Here is a 16,669-nt window from a genome sequence, read left to right on the forward strand (position 1 = left end):
CCATTCTAAAATAATGAATTCAGCTTGACCTTGGTAATAGCTTGTGTATTAATGCACCGATCTTGTTGATTAGAATCATACGTACACACAAGATTATTCATTTATTCCACGTTAAATTAGCGTTTACTTCAGATTTGTTATGGTACAGTGGAAATCAATAAAGGTAAAATCAAATAAAAACTACATGGTTTACAGGGACATTAAGATAAAATGAACATACATAAAACGCGTATAATCTGCTGCCATAATCCTACACTTCATGAGCATTGTGTCTATAGTGATGCTTACAGGGTAGATTTTAATGGAAAAAAGCTGCATGCTTCCGTCGGGAATGTCTTAATGAGCTGCTGTGATGCTTCCTCTCATACAAGGCAGACAGTCAAGGTGCTTTTCCAATCAGACGATACAACCTTAACAGTCGGAATAAGAATCATTACATAATAAATGCAGGATTTAAACAAAATAAAACAGTATGCAGGAAAATTAATACAGAACATATTTGATAAATAACACAATTGAAAGATTGGACATATAAGAAAATTAAAGATACAAAACATTGGCAAGACACAGCATGTAACAGAAAATAAAGGAAAAGTCACTGATAACTGCATTAAACCAAACATGAGCGTCATGTTTACTCGCTGTCAGATATAGAGAAGCTTTAACTGTTATTCGTTTAGGGATATGTTACAGAGCATTAGTGAGTGCTTTCAAATTAAGTAATTTTGTTCCTTTTTTATCACTTCTCTTTAGAAACAACATTTCCACCAACAATACAATATGATGTTTTCCTGTCTAGGCGACCAAGAACAGGACAAGAACTGGGCAAAAATGTGGATTTCTGTATAAATGGCTAATAGCAGAAGTCTTGTTAATTTTAACCCCATGCTTCTTCTTCAGCACGCTCCCTCAATGCACTAGCTCAAGCTGGCTGGTGGAGAAAGGCAGGACCCCGCTGACGTAGTAGGCGATGCCCAGGGACAAGAGGGCGATTACCACCAGGAGGAGGAGGACTCGCCAGAAGCCAAGATCCTCCACAAACTCCTGCCAGGTGGTCCTGAAGCTGGACAGGACGCCCTCGCTGCTCTGCAGGTTAGGGTTGAGTAAAGAGTGGCTCTCCATCGCACTGAGACAGACGGAGGAAACAACAAACAGTTAATGATACTTTCATTGCTTCTCCCAAGAGGTTTGGCCTCATACGGGTTCATAATGAACACAAAGGGCAGGTACTTGACAATTCATGATCCCTTTCAAGCTAACACCAATCTGACTAACAGGCCTGGATTAGTCCATTCCTCCGGCACTCTCACCTCTCACTGTCGGCCATCTGCATGGTCTCCAGTTTGGAGTGGGGTCCTCTGTTGAAGCCTTTCACCTCCTGCTCCTCCAGTCCTTCCAGCAGACGTATGGCGTCCTTGTTGACGCCGCGTCTCTTCGCCAGCACCAGCGGGGTCGATCCATTGTGGTTACTGTGACACAGGACAACCGACAGGCACAGAGATCTTCAGACTGGAGAATCACAGTAATTATCCCAGCCACACTGACCAAGTGTCATCACACACATTATCACACACCCACACATAAAGGCAGTTTAAAGAAGGTGGTAGCTTTAATGAAATAGAGAATAGTTAGAGTCATACATTAAGAAAATGTTACTGTTAGAATTGATGTTGAACATTAGGGAAGGTTTCTCATAAAAGATTAACTGAAAGCTTTCATTTTCTAACCAGATATCGATCTTCAGCCCGTTGGAAACCAGGAACTGTATAGTATCCACATGACCACACAGATGCAGCGCTGTGTTTCCTTGATAATCCGTGGCCAAGAGATCGGCTCCGAACTTGTGCAGCAGGCGGCATATGTCCACGTTCCCTCGCGCAGCGGCTAAGTGCAGGCCGGTGCGGCCCCGGTTGTCCCGGATGTTTGGGTCGCATCCGGTCTCGAGGAGCCTCTTAGCGAATGGCAGGTCTCCATCAATGCAGGCCTGCAGCAGAGGCACGTTGGTCTGCGACGAGTCGTTGATGAAGACATAGGACATGTCCGAGTGGGTATCAGAAAATTCCAGCGTACCTGCAATAAACAGAGAAACAATATATTTCAATATAATTTATAAGATGATTATCAGGAGGATGCAAAAAAGGTCTAAAAATATCTTGTTAAGGATGGAGGAGTAAAAGGCTCTTTCTATAAAACCTGATCAATGATCAAGGTACGCCCTCTTGTGGTAATTACAGGTAAAAATAAATAAATCATACAGCAGACAGTTCAATGCATCACTAGCACAAGATGTTGAAACCAAACAGTCGCTCAGTAACACATGTAGCAGTTACAGAGCAACATTATCATTCAGTGACCCTAGCCCTGAGGGGAATGTTTTGCTCTTTAGCTGCTAAATGCTCCATTATGTTCAGCAGCTCGCCTCTAACTGTGACTCAGCTGTCTGGTGCCGAGTCACTACAAGAGCAGTAAAACTGGACAACTTAAATATGAGCTGGAACTCTGTAAACAGGACTGTCAACACACTTTTCCCCATATATGGTATTATCTTATCTGGTGTAAGTGTTGCCTTGTTACATTGTCAACCTCGCCCATAAAGCATGTTCAAGGAAAACAACATTTTAATCAATTCCTCTTGGGTTATCTTATCTATCTATTTTTATGACATACTGATGACAATGTCACAACAAACCAATACACCCCTCAGACAGTATTTCCTACAGATTTGAATGACAGATAAAGACACCAGTCAAGTCCTCAGTTTCTGAGTCCTGTTGAGTAAATTGCTATTCCTAAACTTGATTTAATATTGCACGTCTGCTCCTTCTTGTCTGTTGTTTTTAACCATCTCTGGTCTGTTTTTGATTATTGGTGTCTATGACAGAATCAACATTTATCAGATATTAATTCAGACTTACCTGTACATTTTGTTAACATTATTTTGTGAATCAATGCAACAAAAATACTGCTACATTATGTGGGACTATTTTGAAATTCTAAATACAGGTATTTCATTAACCTGAACATGTTTAGGATAATTCACTGCAAACATTAACCTAAACCCTGCAACAGCGAACTAAAATGTTATTTATTTCTTCGCTTTCTTCTAGCTAGTCGCTACCTGTAGCTGAAGCGGCTAAGTGTAGCATTACCAAGCTTGCAGTGATACAGAAGGCAGCGAAATATAATCACAACTACATATTTATCTGCATGTTATCTCTTAGCTTAGTTATACACACATCGACTACACAGAACATACGAGAATAAAAACGTAAGCGTCTGATAATGATGCTGTCTGAGTTAAGAAGCTAGCGGAGTACTGTTAGCTTGCAAGCTAGCGTTTTACGCAGCAGAAAATGTTCATTTCATGTTTAAACAATTGTAGTCAAGGTACACATGAAATTGAATCGCACTTTAGACTCTCTGTTGGCTGTCAGTTATATTACCCACCTGTTTATATGTCCCCAACCAGAAGAAAAAAAGTAAACGTCGCTTTCCTTCGAGCTAACGTCGCTAGCAGTGTTGTTGTTTTGATGCTTCTTCTTCGTCGGTTTAATGGGGGCAACATTAAGGCGTTTGTCGCCATCTACTGTCGAGTGTAGTTATAAGAGCTTTACTTGCTTATTGCGTTTGATTTATTTATTGTCCATATATCCGCCCATTTAAGTCTGTTAAATACATAAAACACATAAAATATTCTCAGCATATAAAAAAGCATGAGGAACACCTGCAGCGACCACGAAATCACCAAAATAGCCCATTGTTTATGAGTAAAAACTCTGATTTGCACTCAGTTAGATTAGAGACTTTATTTCAAAGTGTGTGAGCACAAAAATACACATAACAGTAACAGACATGTTATGACCACTTTATTTTTTGTTATGGATCCTCTTTGAGGAAAACTGTATTTCTTTTCTGTCACTCCAGGCACCTTTTCCTGCTTAATACATGGGGTAAAAAACAAACAGACAATAAAACCTGTTGTTGCGTCTGTTAAACCATCAGTGAATAGAATATATTTTCCATATAAAACATTTTCCGAAAGGCATTTTTCCCCCATAATATTTAATGTACACATTATTATCTTCCCATTCCCTCCCATTGCAGTAAATAAAACCAGGGGATAGTATCATGACTTAAGTAAAATAATTACAATCTAGATTACAAAACAACAAAGGCTGACAAAGAAAGAAGGGAAAACACAAGAAATAAAATGTGACATAAAATCAGGGCTACCAACAGAGAAACAGAGCTATGTGCTTGACACAGTGGTCATAGTGGTTACAAGTCACCCATTAGCTTTCACTGCCCAAGGATAATAAGAGGAGACAATTAAAATTGCAAACCAAACTCAATGAAAAAAATGATCAGTTCAGATTTAAAAATTAACAAATTCTTCCTCTTTCTTATCCAACGACAGAGAAAAGACACATAGACTGGAAAATAAAAAAATATAAAACAAAATAAAGAGCGAACAGCATTATAGACTTTTGCTCTAACATACTTTGCTGGGAAATACAGTAAGCACTATCTATGTACAGCAATAATTAACAATCTATCAGAGAGTGTGTTTGGTTTTCTGTTGCAAATTTAATGAAAGTGAATGATTTACTGTGATAAAAAAAACACTATTTTGGTCACAACGTACAGATGAAAGCCTGTGAAGGTGGAGATGTTGAGGAAGTTTGCCCTTTTATTTGCCTTCTGTATTGTTCTAACCCATATGAGTTCGCATCAGTGCAATATATATGAATGAATGGCCTCAGTCAAGACATTTATAACTACAGTTAGCTGTTGCAGAGGCTCCGTTTTAGCAATTTAGAGGAGAAGTGCTAATTAGCCTATTTAATGCATGCAGTTTATAAAGAACTTATTGTAAATGTTGCTTTTCAAGTCAGGGTATCGTAGCACCATAATATACAGAGATCACAGGCATATGAAACATGTAATGTTAAAGGACTGCACTGGTAATTTTGCATGTTTTTGCGCAATAACTACACTTTTTTTTTTAACATCACTGCAGTTAAAGTGGTTGTAGTAGGCAAAAAATACAAACAAAGCAAAGTTATTTGGCAACTGTTTCACTAAAAAAGTGTGTCTGAACCAGAACCAGGTTAAGTTACATCCTACTTCAGATAGATCCGTTTTAAACAAAGTCAAACTCAACCATTAAGACCTTAGATAAAACCCCAGACTGGGTATAAGAAGTGGACGTAGCCTCTCGGTCTAAGTAGTAAAGCCAATTCGGAAGTGCTTGAAACCTGTATTCTCTCTGCTGACCAGTAGGGGGCAACTCCACTGGATGGTATTGAGTATTTGAAGCTCTTTCAATTCAGAATGAAATTTTGGTCCCTTTCGGAGTAACATGGAAGATAAATCATAGTATAATTTCTGGAGTGGCTTCCTTGTGGTTGACAACACTCTGAGGAGTCGACTGTTCCAACTTTTTGGTAGGCACATTTAGTTTGAAGCCTGTTTAAGCTAGCCGAATTTAGCATCACAAATAGTATCACTGTGAAGTGAAGATGCATCTTGCTAACCAAGCTAGCTTAAATGTTAGCTGATGACTAAGGGTTTGCTAAAACCTCACTCCAAAAAAACCAAGATGTTGACACCAAAATGCCAAACATGAGGCTTTTCTTTCTTTACTTGCTATTTTTTTTAAAACCCATTTAGTGAATTTTGCTTATTTTAAAGGGCTATTGCTATTGCTAGTGCTAGTGCTAGCGCTAGCGTCAGCCGATGACTAAGCATGTAGCCCTCACTCCTCTCAAGCTCTCTTTTAAACATGGTCACTTTTGGCTCCAAAAGGCAAAATAGTGACGGTCAAAATGCCAAATTCAGGCTACAAAATGGTAGTCCACAAACCAATGGGTGACATCCACTTCTTACACACGGTCTATGAGTTGAACCAACCTTTTTAAACATAGTGATGTTTGACTTTATTGGCTTGAACTGACTTATCTGTAGCAGATATTCAGCCCTGGTGTGTAAGCGGTGCAGTGCTATCCAAAGGGGGTGGCACTCTCCGAGGTAGCCGAGAATGATTCTCGCCCGAAACCATAACGAGAAAACAGACACATAATAAACATATAGAACATAAACAATAGCACCATTGTCAGTGATAATCTGGAGAAGAGCGTTCACACCGCAGCACTTCTCTTTCCATTTCCTCCCTCAAACTCTTCTCTCTCTTTTTTTTTTTAAACAAGCCATTCATTCCTAAAGCGGATAAAAACTCTGATGTCTGAAACAGCAGGAGAGGGGCTCATTCAGTCAGTCACGTGTTCTTGTTTTTATGGATTTCCACCTCTTTTTTCATCCATTGAGGAGTTGATATAGCACCTCCTGACGTCTCCCTCCTCCTACTACAAGAGCTTGCTGCAGACTTGGCAGCGGCTGACTCTGGAGCGCTCCTGGCCTCCCTTCAGGGTCTCCTGCCCTGGCGAGTAGACAAACTCCTGGCTGGGATCCACGGTGATGAGCCAGAAGCTGTACTTGTTGGCAAAGTAGTGGCAGGTGCCCTTGGCCCCGTTACACTCGATGAAAGGTGTGGCACGGAAATCCTCCAAGCAGGAGCCGGGAGACACCAGGGACTGACCGCCGCCCTCAGCGCCAGCTGCTGTGTGCTGCAGAGAAAAGATTTCAACAAATGTCATTCCTTATTCACATTACTTACTCCAAACTAGCTCCTGTTGTCACTACTGGAAAGCCAGATTGGTTAATTCCTCTCTCCAACACAGATTAATTATTTTAATTTGCATGCACTGCCTTATTCCATAAAGCACATTTAGATTTTATTTGCATGCCTTATTATGAGATAATGGTTATTAATATATTTTAGGTTACCATGAGGAAGGAGTATCCTATCCAGAGACTTCTCCAGCCAGGGGGACATGTGGGGATGGTCATGTCCTGACTGTGGACCGCCACGGCCTGAGATGGAGCCTCACACACAGAACACCTGCAGAGAAAGAGCATTTTTAAAACCAAATAATGGTACATTTATTTGTAAAACAAGCAGTCCAGAATAGTTTATTGTAACTGAACACCAGACCGTTTGCTGGGCCAAAGTAGCGTACAGTACCTGCTGATGTAAGGTCGTATCTGCTCTTCGGCCACAGGCATCATGGGTATTGGTGCAGTTGTGGAGAGCCAGTAGGATTTGTCGTTGCGGCTGGCGTAGTAGCAGACCTCGTTGGGGGAGCAGTAGAGGAAGGGGATGGTGCTGAATCTGGGGAGGCACGATCCAGGCTGACCTGGAGAGACGAATGGAGAGAGAGCGGTCATATAATCTGTTTTTTTTTCATTTCCTGTTTGAGTTTCAATGCTCATTAACATCACAATTATTTAACAACTGTCAGTAAGGGGCTGCACGGTGGTGCAGTGTTAAGTGCTGTCGCCTCACAGTTATCGGCTTCAATTCCCCCACGACCCTGAACAGGGTAAGTGTTATAGATAATGGATGGATGGACATTTCAGTGAGATTTCTGTCATTCAACGGTTGAGGTATATGGCTATCCACCTAAGAGTCCTGTTCTGTTTGAGGTTTCTGCCTGTTAAAAGGCAGTTTGTCTTTGTCACTGTTTCAAAGTGCTTGCTCATTGGTGGATTAAGTTGGGTGTCTGTAAATATTTATGGAAGCCAGAGGTTTTATCTTTGCTTTAGCAGCTCCTTCTGGTCACAACAAGGTTAAAAATGAACCCATACCACAGTAAAAATGTTCTATCAACTGAGCATTTGTGTTTCCATACCGAGGTCCTGGTTGTGTGCTTTCTCCTGACCCTCCACGTACAACAGACTGTATCCGTCCCACAGCTTGGCCATGCCCTGAGGACACATGGGGACCTGGGAGTCCTGGCTGTGCTTCACCAGAGTGTAACCGATGCTGTAACTGCGGCCGACGCTGCCGGGAGTGCCGGGACGGCCGGCTGTACCAGGAAGACCTGAAGGAAAGGAGACAATCAGGAAAGATTGAGTTTATGTTTTGTTGCCTGTATCGTGGTTTTGGTGCAGGTATTAGAATTTTGAGTTTTATGTGTTCATGTGGTTTTTGCAAGTCTTTCTGTTTGACCTTGTTCTCCAGTGGGTCCTGGGAAACCGGGGGGTCCGGGGTCACCGAGAGGTCCTGGCAGACCACCGGATCCAGTTCTGCCAAGTTTGCCCACAGAACCTGGACGGCCTTTTGGACCTGCATCATTTTACACAGCAGTTTATTTTCATGTCTTTTTTCATATTTACTTCAGTACACTAGTATTGAGATCTTTGTATGCATATTATACTGTATATTTTCCTAAAAGGATAAATATAGTGGATAAGCCTGGCTCTCCAAAGCTTTAATGTTTCCCTGCTCACCTGAACGTCCAGGCAATCCAGGCTGACCAGGATCTCCAGGGCCACCGGGGGACCCATTTTCACCAGGAAAGCCCACTTCTCCAAAAGGTCGCCGGAAGTCTGTTGGCGGTACTGACAGTGTGACTCCGGGGATACCCTTGCGACCAGGACGTCCTGAAGAGAAATGGACGGAGGAAGAGAAGGATCGAGAAAAAGTGAAGGGTGACGTTTGGGAATGATCACAAAATTCTCATACTGATAACGTCACTTAATTTCCTGAGCTTTCACGATCACCTTACAACTTCTAGCTGTGGAAACCCTCAGGTCTCTTACCTCTAAATCCCTTGGCTCCTTTGATTCCATAGAAACCAGAGTCACCTGGGAAACCCTTGAGACCAGGACCTCCACTGAAGCCAGTCTCACCTCGTCCTCCTGAAAAGCAAAAATACATCATTTAACTATTCTAACTTTTAGGTTCCTTTTTGGTCCATCTAATATTTTTACTTCCTTCATGCAGCTTCTCTTTACCTTTAAAACCGGGGCTGCCGGGGAGTCCGGAGCCACCAGGGAGGCCTGAATCTCCTTTCCTACCAGGGGAGCCAGGGAAGCCAGGGAGACCAGCATCACCTCTGTCTCCCTGGGCTGTGCCTGGGCCAGGTGGCCCCGGAGCACCTGGAGGACCTTGGAAACCTGGAGGAGATTGGAGAAGTTTAGAGGGGGGAGAGGAAAGGAAAGAAATGGAAGAGGAAAGGAAATTGGGCTTGGGAAAGGGCATGAAAGGAAACAGGAATCAAAATAGGGATAAGGACAGAAAAGAAACAAAAAGGAAAGAAAATGAAAGGATGAAGGAGAAGAGAAGAAATGTATTTACCATACTCTCCATCAAGTCCAGGGAGGCCGGGGTCTCCAACAGGTCCAGGAACATCTGACCCCAAAGTTGGACCAGGAGGTCCAGGCCGACCAGGGAACCCTGGGAGTCCAGGACCACCTGACACAAAAATAAAGCAACAGTCATTATTGTAAGATAACATTATTCATATCTAATCAGCATTTTTTTAATTCATCAGAAGATTATCTTACCTGAATTTCCTCTCTCTCCTTTTGGTCCTGGGAAGCCTGGACCTCCTGGGAAGGAGATGCCCCTCTCTCCCTTCAGGCCTGGAATACCAGGAGCACCTGGGCGACCTCCTGCGCTTACACCTGGAGACAAACACAAAAAAACATCCTACATCAGTTCACGTTCAACATCTGCAAATTGCAGCTGTTAGAAAGACTGTTCACGTCTGTTTCTTTTAGTTCATACATTAAGCAAGAGCATCATTCTTGTGCTACTTTGTTTATTTACTTTACTTTAGCAAAGTTCCTGCTCAGTTGATAAAAGTGTTTGTGTAAAAAAAGGAGATGCACTCCTTGATTTTATTTGGTTATTGTTAGCCTATTTAAACTTTTTACTGCCCACTCTTCTGCATGCAGGTACTAAGTTACATCAAGGCATGTTTTCATTGCAATTACTTTCCAAAGGGACTAAGAACCTTCTAAGGAAGTCAGCACATTTCAAACAGGGACCAGTTTCAAAAATAAGTTATACCCCTTTACCACCAACGCGAACCTGGTTCTAGTTTGGGGCCGGTGCTCGTGCTGGTTCAGAGCTGGTTCAACTTGCAAACCAACTCTGAACCAGTTTGTTTTTCCATTGCTGGATGATGTCACTCTATTCGTGAGTTTAAAGCCCCGGTGAGTTGGCACGCCGGTCTGTCACCGAGCACCAAACTGCAAGGAGGCAGCTTGTTTCCTCGGCCGACCATTTATATCCTTAACCTTCCTAGTTCCATGTGTAGCTGAATGTAGAAAAACGGACACTCTCGTTCGGTTTCTCTTTTTGGTCACGGCAACCCCGCCCCTCGCTCCTGACGTTAGCGGTTCGCAGTTCTAGACCAGCAAAGAGTTGGGGCCGGCAGTCGGTTCATTTTCAGTCGAAACACAAAAAACTGGTTCACAATTGAGCACCGGCCCTGAAACTGCCTTGGTGGAAAAGGGGTATTAGAGGGACATTATTTAGCCACAAAAGTAGTTTCTGCTTTCAGACTCTAGAGTGCCGAATGAGTTCCTTACCTGGGTTTCCAGAGAGGCCTTTAGGTCCACCAAGTCCATTCAGTCCATCCAAACCAGGGGATCCAGACAGACCTGCAAGAACACAACAGAGTGAGTGGTTTTGTCTGCAGCCTCCGCTCATATTCTTCCCTGGTTGTGTTACTCATCTTATTTGAAATTTGAAAGTTAATGTGCATTAAAATATGTTTCTCACCTTTGGCTCCAGGACCTCCAGGACCTCCAGGCAGACCAGGAATCCCATCTGCTCCTCTTCTTCCTGGGAAGCCAGATTGGCCCTTTGGCCCAGGGAATCCAGGAGAGCCTGCAGAGGCAAATATGTTACAATCAGACCAGTCCTTTAAGGTTTTTGCATCAAATTCAGGTGTTTGATATAGTTGCAGTTTTTCTTACCCATTATTCCAGGCCTTCCTCCTTCCCCAGGAGCTCCCTTTTGTCCAGGGTAACCTGGACCTCCTGGATAGCCATTGTCACCAGCGGGACCATCATTGCCACGACCACCTAAGAAAAAACCACCAATCAGGTAAGGCATCCTTTTGGTAATATGTTGAACCTACTGGATCAATCAAACAAGTTCAAAGATCACCCCTTTGACAAAATGTTTACAAAAATGTTTTCAAATGAAGACAAATGAAAACATCAAATATCACTTCACCAAGTTTGTTTAAAACAAACAGAAATTAGGTTTTGTTAGCCTGGTAGAATAGGAAATGTATTCAGATGTATTAAGTGTCAATTGCAGTTAAAATGAAAGCAAAAAGGGGGAATCTGAACATAAAAAAGGTGGGTTGCTGGTTTTGACATATTTTTTTCGGGAGATAGAAGCAGTTTAAATGATCTATTGTAGGTCATTCCAGATAGAAAACAATTGCATATGCATAATAAAGAACTGTAAAGTCCATCTTTATGCCGATGACACTATTCTATACTGTTTGCTAACTTTAAAAAAAGGAATCTCCTTCACAGTTCTCTTCAGGATGTACTTATAAGCTTTAAACTAGCTACTTAACAAGAGCAAAACCCAATGTATGCTTTTTTTCCAGAGCAAGAGATATTGATTTTAATAGCCTACATCTATCCACAATGAATGTTAGCAATACCCCTGAACCTTTTTTAATGTAGCATAAACACGAGTGGTTGGCTTAACCAACTCTTACCTGGAAACCCTGAATCTCCTGGCTGACCTTTGGCTCCAGGACTTCCAGGATAAGCAAAAGTATCTCCGGGTGGACCTAAGGAACAAAACATGTGAGTCAAAGCATGGATGGTTCCAAGACATGTGGTTAATGCATAGACTTGATAAAAGGAAATCTTTGGTATGTGTGTGGCTTGAAATTTACACTCACCTTTGCCACCAGGGCGACCAGATTCTCCAGGGTTGCCAGGAAAACCAGGTGCACCATCGTCACCCTGAAAAAAGCAATCAGAACTTTAATCTCTCTGTCTGAACTTACTGAATTGTTGTGATTTTAGTGCTGTTTCTTACCCTTGGTCCAGTGGTGCCAGGGAATCCATTGATTCCAGCTTCTCCCTTTGGACCAGGGAAACCTGGAGTTCCTGGTCGCCCAGGAAACCCAGGATCTCCTGGCTGTCCTTTACTCTGCTCAGCAAAACCAGGAAGTCCAGGCAGACCCTGACGACCAGGCAGACCTGGAAAACCTTTATCACCTGAAGGCAGACACAAGAGTTGGGTGTTAGAGGTGCAACATAGAAAAAGAATCCTCAATAGCTCAGTGGGACACATGCAGTCTTTCTCTGAGTTATCAATAAAAACAAAAGGAAATGGTGTCACCTCTTGGTCCAGGGAAGCCAGGAAGGCCACTGCCACCAGGGGTTCCCAGTTCTCCCTTCTCGACAAACTCTGATCTAAAAGGAGGAGAGGGCAAGCCAGGGGGGCCGGGGTATCCTCTGTCACCTACAAAAGACAAACACATTGATGTTAGTGTATCTTACAGGCTGAAGATAACTCTACTTGACATTGTACTGGCATGTCTTCTTGTGACAATGTCTTGCACACACACAGTGCTAAGCCGCTTCTTTAAACCAATCGGAATCATCTTGGCCAGTGTAAGCCCAGGATGCAGCAATGGTGCCCTTGCAAAACAGTGTAAGGAAGGATCCGTTTTGTTGGAAGATTTGCAAAAATCAACGCTACCTGATACTTAAATCGAGTAGACACGCTACCTTTCTGTCCGGGATATCCTGGGCCGCCAAAGAGTCCGTCTCTTCCAGGCCCTCCACTGGCTCCTTTTCCTCCAGGAAACCCAGGAGTTCCAGGGCGACCTGGTAGTCCTGGGAAACCCATCAGTCCTGGGAAACCTCTCTCACCTGTGGCGAGACGCAAATGATCACAATTTGGTTGTGATTGTGAGGAGATGTTAAAAGTTTAATGTCGATGAAAAACGGCAGCTCCAGCCTACCCTTGCTTCCTGGTATCCCTGGGATTCCCTCTCTGGTTCCTGGTCCTGGAGGTCCGGGGGGTCCCCTTGGCCCTGGTGTTCCAGGGGTGCCGGTCAGTCCTGGGGTTCCCTTCATTCCAGCAGGTCCTGGGAAACCTGGGTCGCCTCTGTCTCCCTTGCGACCTGGGAAACCTGGAGGTGGACGGATGAATAGCCGGGCAAAGGAAAGACGGAGACATTTAGTCAGACACGGACATAATTTACACTTTCAATGAAAAAGATGGGCAATAATTTATATATCTTAAAAAAAAACAGTATTATTAGAAACGTGATATTATTAAGACACAAAACATATAAAACTTACCTTTTTAATAATAAATGAACCTACCTCTGAAGCAATTGTTGGATTTATAATAATATTTTAAAAAAGCAGTTTAAAATTATGAATGCACACACAAAATTTGTCAAAATATTTGGATAATGTAAACACAAGTTGTCCCATTACATTGTTTTATTGCATTGTTTATGCTGAAATTGCACATAGATTGGAATGTCATTCAAGACAGATTTATTAGCATGATGTGGCTAATATCAGACTCATGAAGGGATTAAAATGTGTAAATATTTGCTGGATCAAATCTGTATTTTTACTGTAAAATTTGTCCGAAATAAAGAGAAAATTCAAGTGCAATTCCAGACTGAATTAGCCTAAAGTTTGCTACAGCATTGCATTCTACCCACTACTTTTTACTTTCTTAAAAGACCAACCATTTTCAACACATCCATGATTCTCAATTTGAACTGGTCTAACTTGTCACTACTGCAGGATTGTGCAGAAAATGAAAAGTCCTTTTAAGAGTGTAGAAAATGCCTCTATGTTCATTGATGCAGCGCTAAAAACATTAGCTACCACACAAGCCTATGTGCAATAAATATATCTAGAACTAATTACATTTAGATCTGAAATTGACAAACAAGGGTTAGTACTGGCTGCAAAAATAAAACCAAAAATCAGTAGTCATATTCCTGGATGGGAATTTTACTCTTCTTAATCTCTGACGGCTAGAATGTCCATCTTAACCCATTGATTTTATTTAAATTCTTTTTAATTTCTCAATTGTTTTTTATTGTTTTTTTAATCAGTTTTAATGGATGAATGGACAATTTCTCGCTGTACAGATGAGAAAGGAGAGCAGGCACACACTTTGAGGAACACCGCTGATAAGCATTTGGTCTTATGCATAAAAAGCAGGAGGATGAAGGGTTGGAAGCAAAGGATGGATGGATGGAGGGGGAGTGTATCTCACCTTGGCAGCCTATAACGAATGACCCAACACCAAGAAAAGGATGGAGGGATGAGAGGATGGATGGAGATAATGGTGGTGGTGTGTAGAAAGGAGAGATGAAAGGAGGAAAGGAACACAGGACAAAGGGAAAACAGGAGAAGAAGACATTCTTTTGGGTGATGCAGAGTTTCAAAAAACAAGAGAACAAAACAGGCAACTGTGGCGTCTGATTCGTAAATGATGGATTGTGGAGGAGATACAGTGAAAAAGGACAAGAACACTGGTAAAAGTGAAGGGATGAAAAGTGAAAGAAAACAGCAGAGATCAAACAAAACGGTACTTTTTCTTCTCTTCCTATAAATCTCTAAAATATTCAACATAGAGTCTAAATTTTTTTACTTTCTACTAAATAAAACAGAGGTCTGGTTAGCCATGTGGTGAAAAGCTGATTGGCGAAAAGCTCACCTGGTGATCCACTCAGTCCACGGTTTCCAGGAGCTCCGGGCCGACCTGGAATGCCATTAGTGGGCTCTCCTGAGGGTCCAGGAGCGCCAGGAATACCAGGAAGACCATCAACTCCACGTTCTCCCTTCAATCCAGGAACACCGAAACGTCCGTCACCACCTGACGGAGGAAGAAAGAAAATTCCGGATATTACCGATGCTGTTTCTTTTCTACTTCTACAACTGGCACTAATAATACTCTTTTGACTCCGTCTAACCAGGTAATCCAGGTCCTCCCGGTGTCCCAGGCTGGCCTTTGTCTCCAGGGAATCCTGGAGAACCATCCCGCCCTGGACTACCAGGTGTGGCTCCTAGCACATCTCCAGGCTGGCCCTTGCCTCCAGGGCGCCCTGGAACTCCATCCTTTCCCCTGCCTCCATCAAAACCCTGTCCTGGCGCGCCTGGAAGTCCAGCATCCCCTCTTGGTCCAGGGAAACCTGCATGAAAACATAGCAAGTTGGTAATTCATCTTTCACTTGTTATTATGGCTTCAATCCAAAGCCAGTCACTCCTCGTCACAGTAAGCATCGACCCCCACCAGTATTGACACAGGCTACAATGCAGGTTCACCTTGTGGTCCAGGTTGGCCACCAAAACCGGGATCTCCTCTGTCTCCTTTGGCACCGTCAAACCCTGGACGTCCAGGGCCTCCTGGGAAACCTGGCTGACCTTTAGGACCTGATAGGCGCAAACAGGTAGGACTTCAATCATGACTAGAACTAATGTATGCATTAATTCAGTTAGTCAGCCAGAATAAGTGCATCACATGTAATGGACGCAAAGTGTAAAAACACAAAAACAAACAGAAGAAGCAGAGTAAAATGTTTGTTGAATTGTACCTGGTCGTCCAGGTAAACCAGGGAAACCGGGATCTCCATCCTCACCGGGAATGGTGCAAGGCAGCACTTGGCCTGGTAGCATTCACATGAAGGTTAGCAATCACACTTAAGATACTTTGACAGACATAAACAGTTAACAAGTGGACTAAAAATAAAATAGTGGCTACTGCAATATCCACCTAGACCTGGTCCAAATACAATTTACACATAACATCTGAGAAAATATGAATGGTCCAGATTAAAGCACAACCATCACAGTAAATAAGCATGTTAAATGTTACAACATGTAACTTCTAGCTAACAGAACAACGATATCTTGTTGAGCAATAGAGAGAACTACACTATACAATATTACTTTAACTCATATCACCAATTTTTCCATCCGTCAGCGAGTAAATTCTCATGAATGTCTCTCTTGCAACTTTGATTGTCTGTCGCCTGCATTCATGCTGGTACTGCTTTCAAATAATAGACCTTCATTGGGGTTAATCTGGGTTTAATCATGATGATTATTGTGTGTTGTGGGTTGAATGTCGTTAGTAGTAAATTCATCACAATTAAGGGCAGTTTAATAGAGGATGATAAACCAAGTTATAAATTCTTCTGTATGTTTGGGATCAGTTATATTATTTCCATTTGCCCCTCCCCCACCCCAACCCTCCCTGTTAAAAGCACTTAGCAGAGGCAGGGTTTGAAAACATGCGCCAGGTTTCAGCAGCTTTGATTGGAGGGAGAGGAGAGTTGTGGCTTTCCAACGACTTAATGAAATATATAGCACGTCGGTTCATCTGTGAAGTATTAAATATCCTGAAACTCGACTGTGAATCATCGACTGACTCTGCCAGAGTGGAATCCCTGAGACACAGGGAACAAGAGGCTTCCATCGGCTCCATCATGAACAAATGATTCCCAGTTAGTTAATTGTTTTCTGAAAGAGTACAATTCCCACAATTTCTGCACCCAACGGTGTGAGCAGCTGAGGCATTAAAGAGTCCATTTAAAGTATTTGTCTACAGCAACAGAGCACTGCTCGTTTAGAGGATTGCTGGATGCTGTCCTTTGAGTAACACTAACCTTGTGTTCACACTACAAACAACTGATCTACAACAAGGGCACTTGGAGAAAGTAGACCTCCACCAAAGGTCCAGTCTAATATTGACTTTCTACAATGTTGTTATGGGTGGCTCTTGCCAATGACTTTG

The 16,669-nt window shown here is 42.5% G+C and overlaps 2 protein-coding genes across 2 annotated transcripts in view; both read right to left on the minus strand.

Annotated features, from left to right (window-relative positions):
• Nucleotides 1–77: 77 nt before the first annotated feature.
• On the minus strand, nt 78–3,540 carry ankrd46b (ankyrin repeat domain 46b). Its single transcript, XM_069672404.1, has 4 exons — nt 3,448–3,540; nt 1,728–2,070; nt 1,311–1,469; nt 78–1,126 (listed from the first exon to the last, which is right to left on the minus strand). Exons 2-4 carry the CDS (start codon nt 2,036–2,038, stop codon nt 910–912), a joined length of 687 nt encoding a protein of 228 aa, XP_069528505.1. The 5' UTR covers nt 2,039–2,070; nt 3,448–3,540; the 3' UTR covers nt 78–909.
• A 251-nt stretch (nt 3,541–3,791) lies between these two features.
• col4a6 (collagen, type IV, alpha 6) overlaps nt 3,792–16,669 on the minus strand; it is a 111,926-nt gene continuing 99,048 nt past the window's right edge. Inside the window, exons 26-48 of the mRNA XM_069672016.1 lie at nt 15,468–15,539; nt 15,199–15,306; nt 14,847–15,065; nt 14,591–14,749; nt 12,861–13,031; nt 12,625–12,768; nt 12,233–12,355; nt 11,927–12,108; nt 11,787–11,850; nt 11,598–11,672; nt 10,834–10,941; nt 10,637–10,744; nt 10,444–10,515; nt 9,412–9,531; nt 9,203–9,319; nt 8,860–9,021; nt 8,665–8,763; nt 8,353–8,505; nt 8,072–8,188; nt 7,752–7,943; nt 7,085–7,256; nt 6,847–6,961; nt 3,792–6,626 (exon numbers count right to left, since the gene is read on the minus strand). Of these exons, the coding sequence (XP_069528117.1) occupies nt 6,366–6,626; nt 6,847–6,961; nt 7,085–7,256; nt 7,752–7,943; nt 8,072–8,188; nt 8,353–8,505; nt 8,665–8,763; nt 8,860–9,021; nt 9,203–9,319; nt 9,412–9,531; nt 10,444–10,515; nt 10,637–10,744; nt 10,834–10,941; nt 11,598–11,672; nt 11,787–11,850; nt 11,927–12,108; nt 12,233–12,355; nt 12,625–12,768; nt 12,861–13,031; nt 14,591–14,749; nt 14,847–15,065; nt 15,199–15,306; nt 15,468–15,539 (3,113 nt within the window). The 3' untranslated portion in view covers nt 3,792–6,365. The remainder of the gene's footprint in view (nt 6,627–6,846; nt 6,962–7,084; nt 7,257–7,751; nt 7,944–8,071; nt 8,189–8,352; nt 8,506–8,664; nt 8,764–8,859; nt 9,022–9,202; nt 9,320–9,411; nt 9,532–10,443; nt 10,516–10,636; nt 10,745–10,833; nt 10,942–11,597; nt 11,673–11,786; nt 11,851–11,926; nt 12,109–12,232; nt 12,356–12,624; nt 12,769–12,860; nt 13,032–14,590; nt 14,750–14,846; nt 15,066–15,198; nt 15,307–15,467; nt 15,540–16,669) is intronic.

The sequence above is a fragment of the Semicossyphus pulcher genome, unplaced genomic scaffold (genome assembly GCF_022749685.1).
Source record: "Semicossyphus pulcher isolate SPU_LCO1_2020_fin unplaced genomic scaffold, fSemPul1.0.p SCAF_21, whole genome shotgun sequence".
NCBI classification, from domain to species: domain Eukaryota; kingdom Metazoa; phylum Chordata; class Actinopteri; order Labriformes; family Labridae; genus Semicossyphus; species Semicossyphus pulcher.

What these genes read in the sequence shown, in the direction of transcription:
- ankrd46b (XM_069672404.1), bottom strand. Translation starts at nt 2,038, where the DNA reads ATGTCCTATGTCTTCATCAACGACTCGTCGCAGACCAACGTGCCTCTG. An exon ending in GGGCTGAAGATCGATATCTG is followed by an intron (nt 1,470 to 1,727) that starts GTTAGAAAATGA and finishes CCTGTGTCACAG; the next exon opens with TAACCACAATGGATCGACCC. An exon ending in CAGATGGCCGACAGTGAGAG is followed by an intron (nt 1,127 to 1,310) that starts GTGAGAGTGCCG and finishes CGTCTGTCTCAG; the next exon opens with TGCGATGGAGAGCCACTCTT.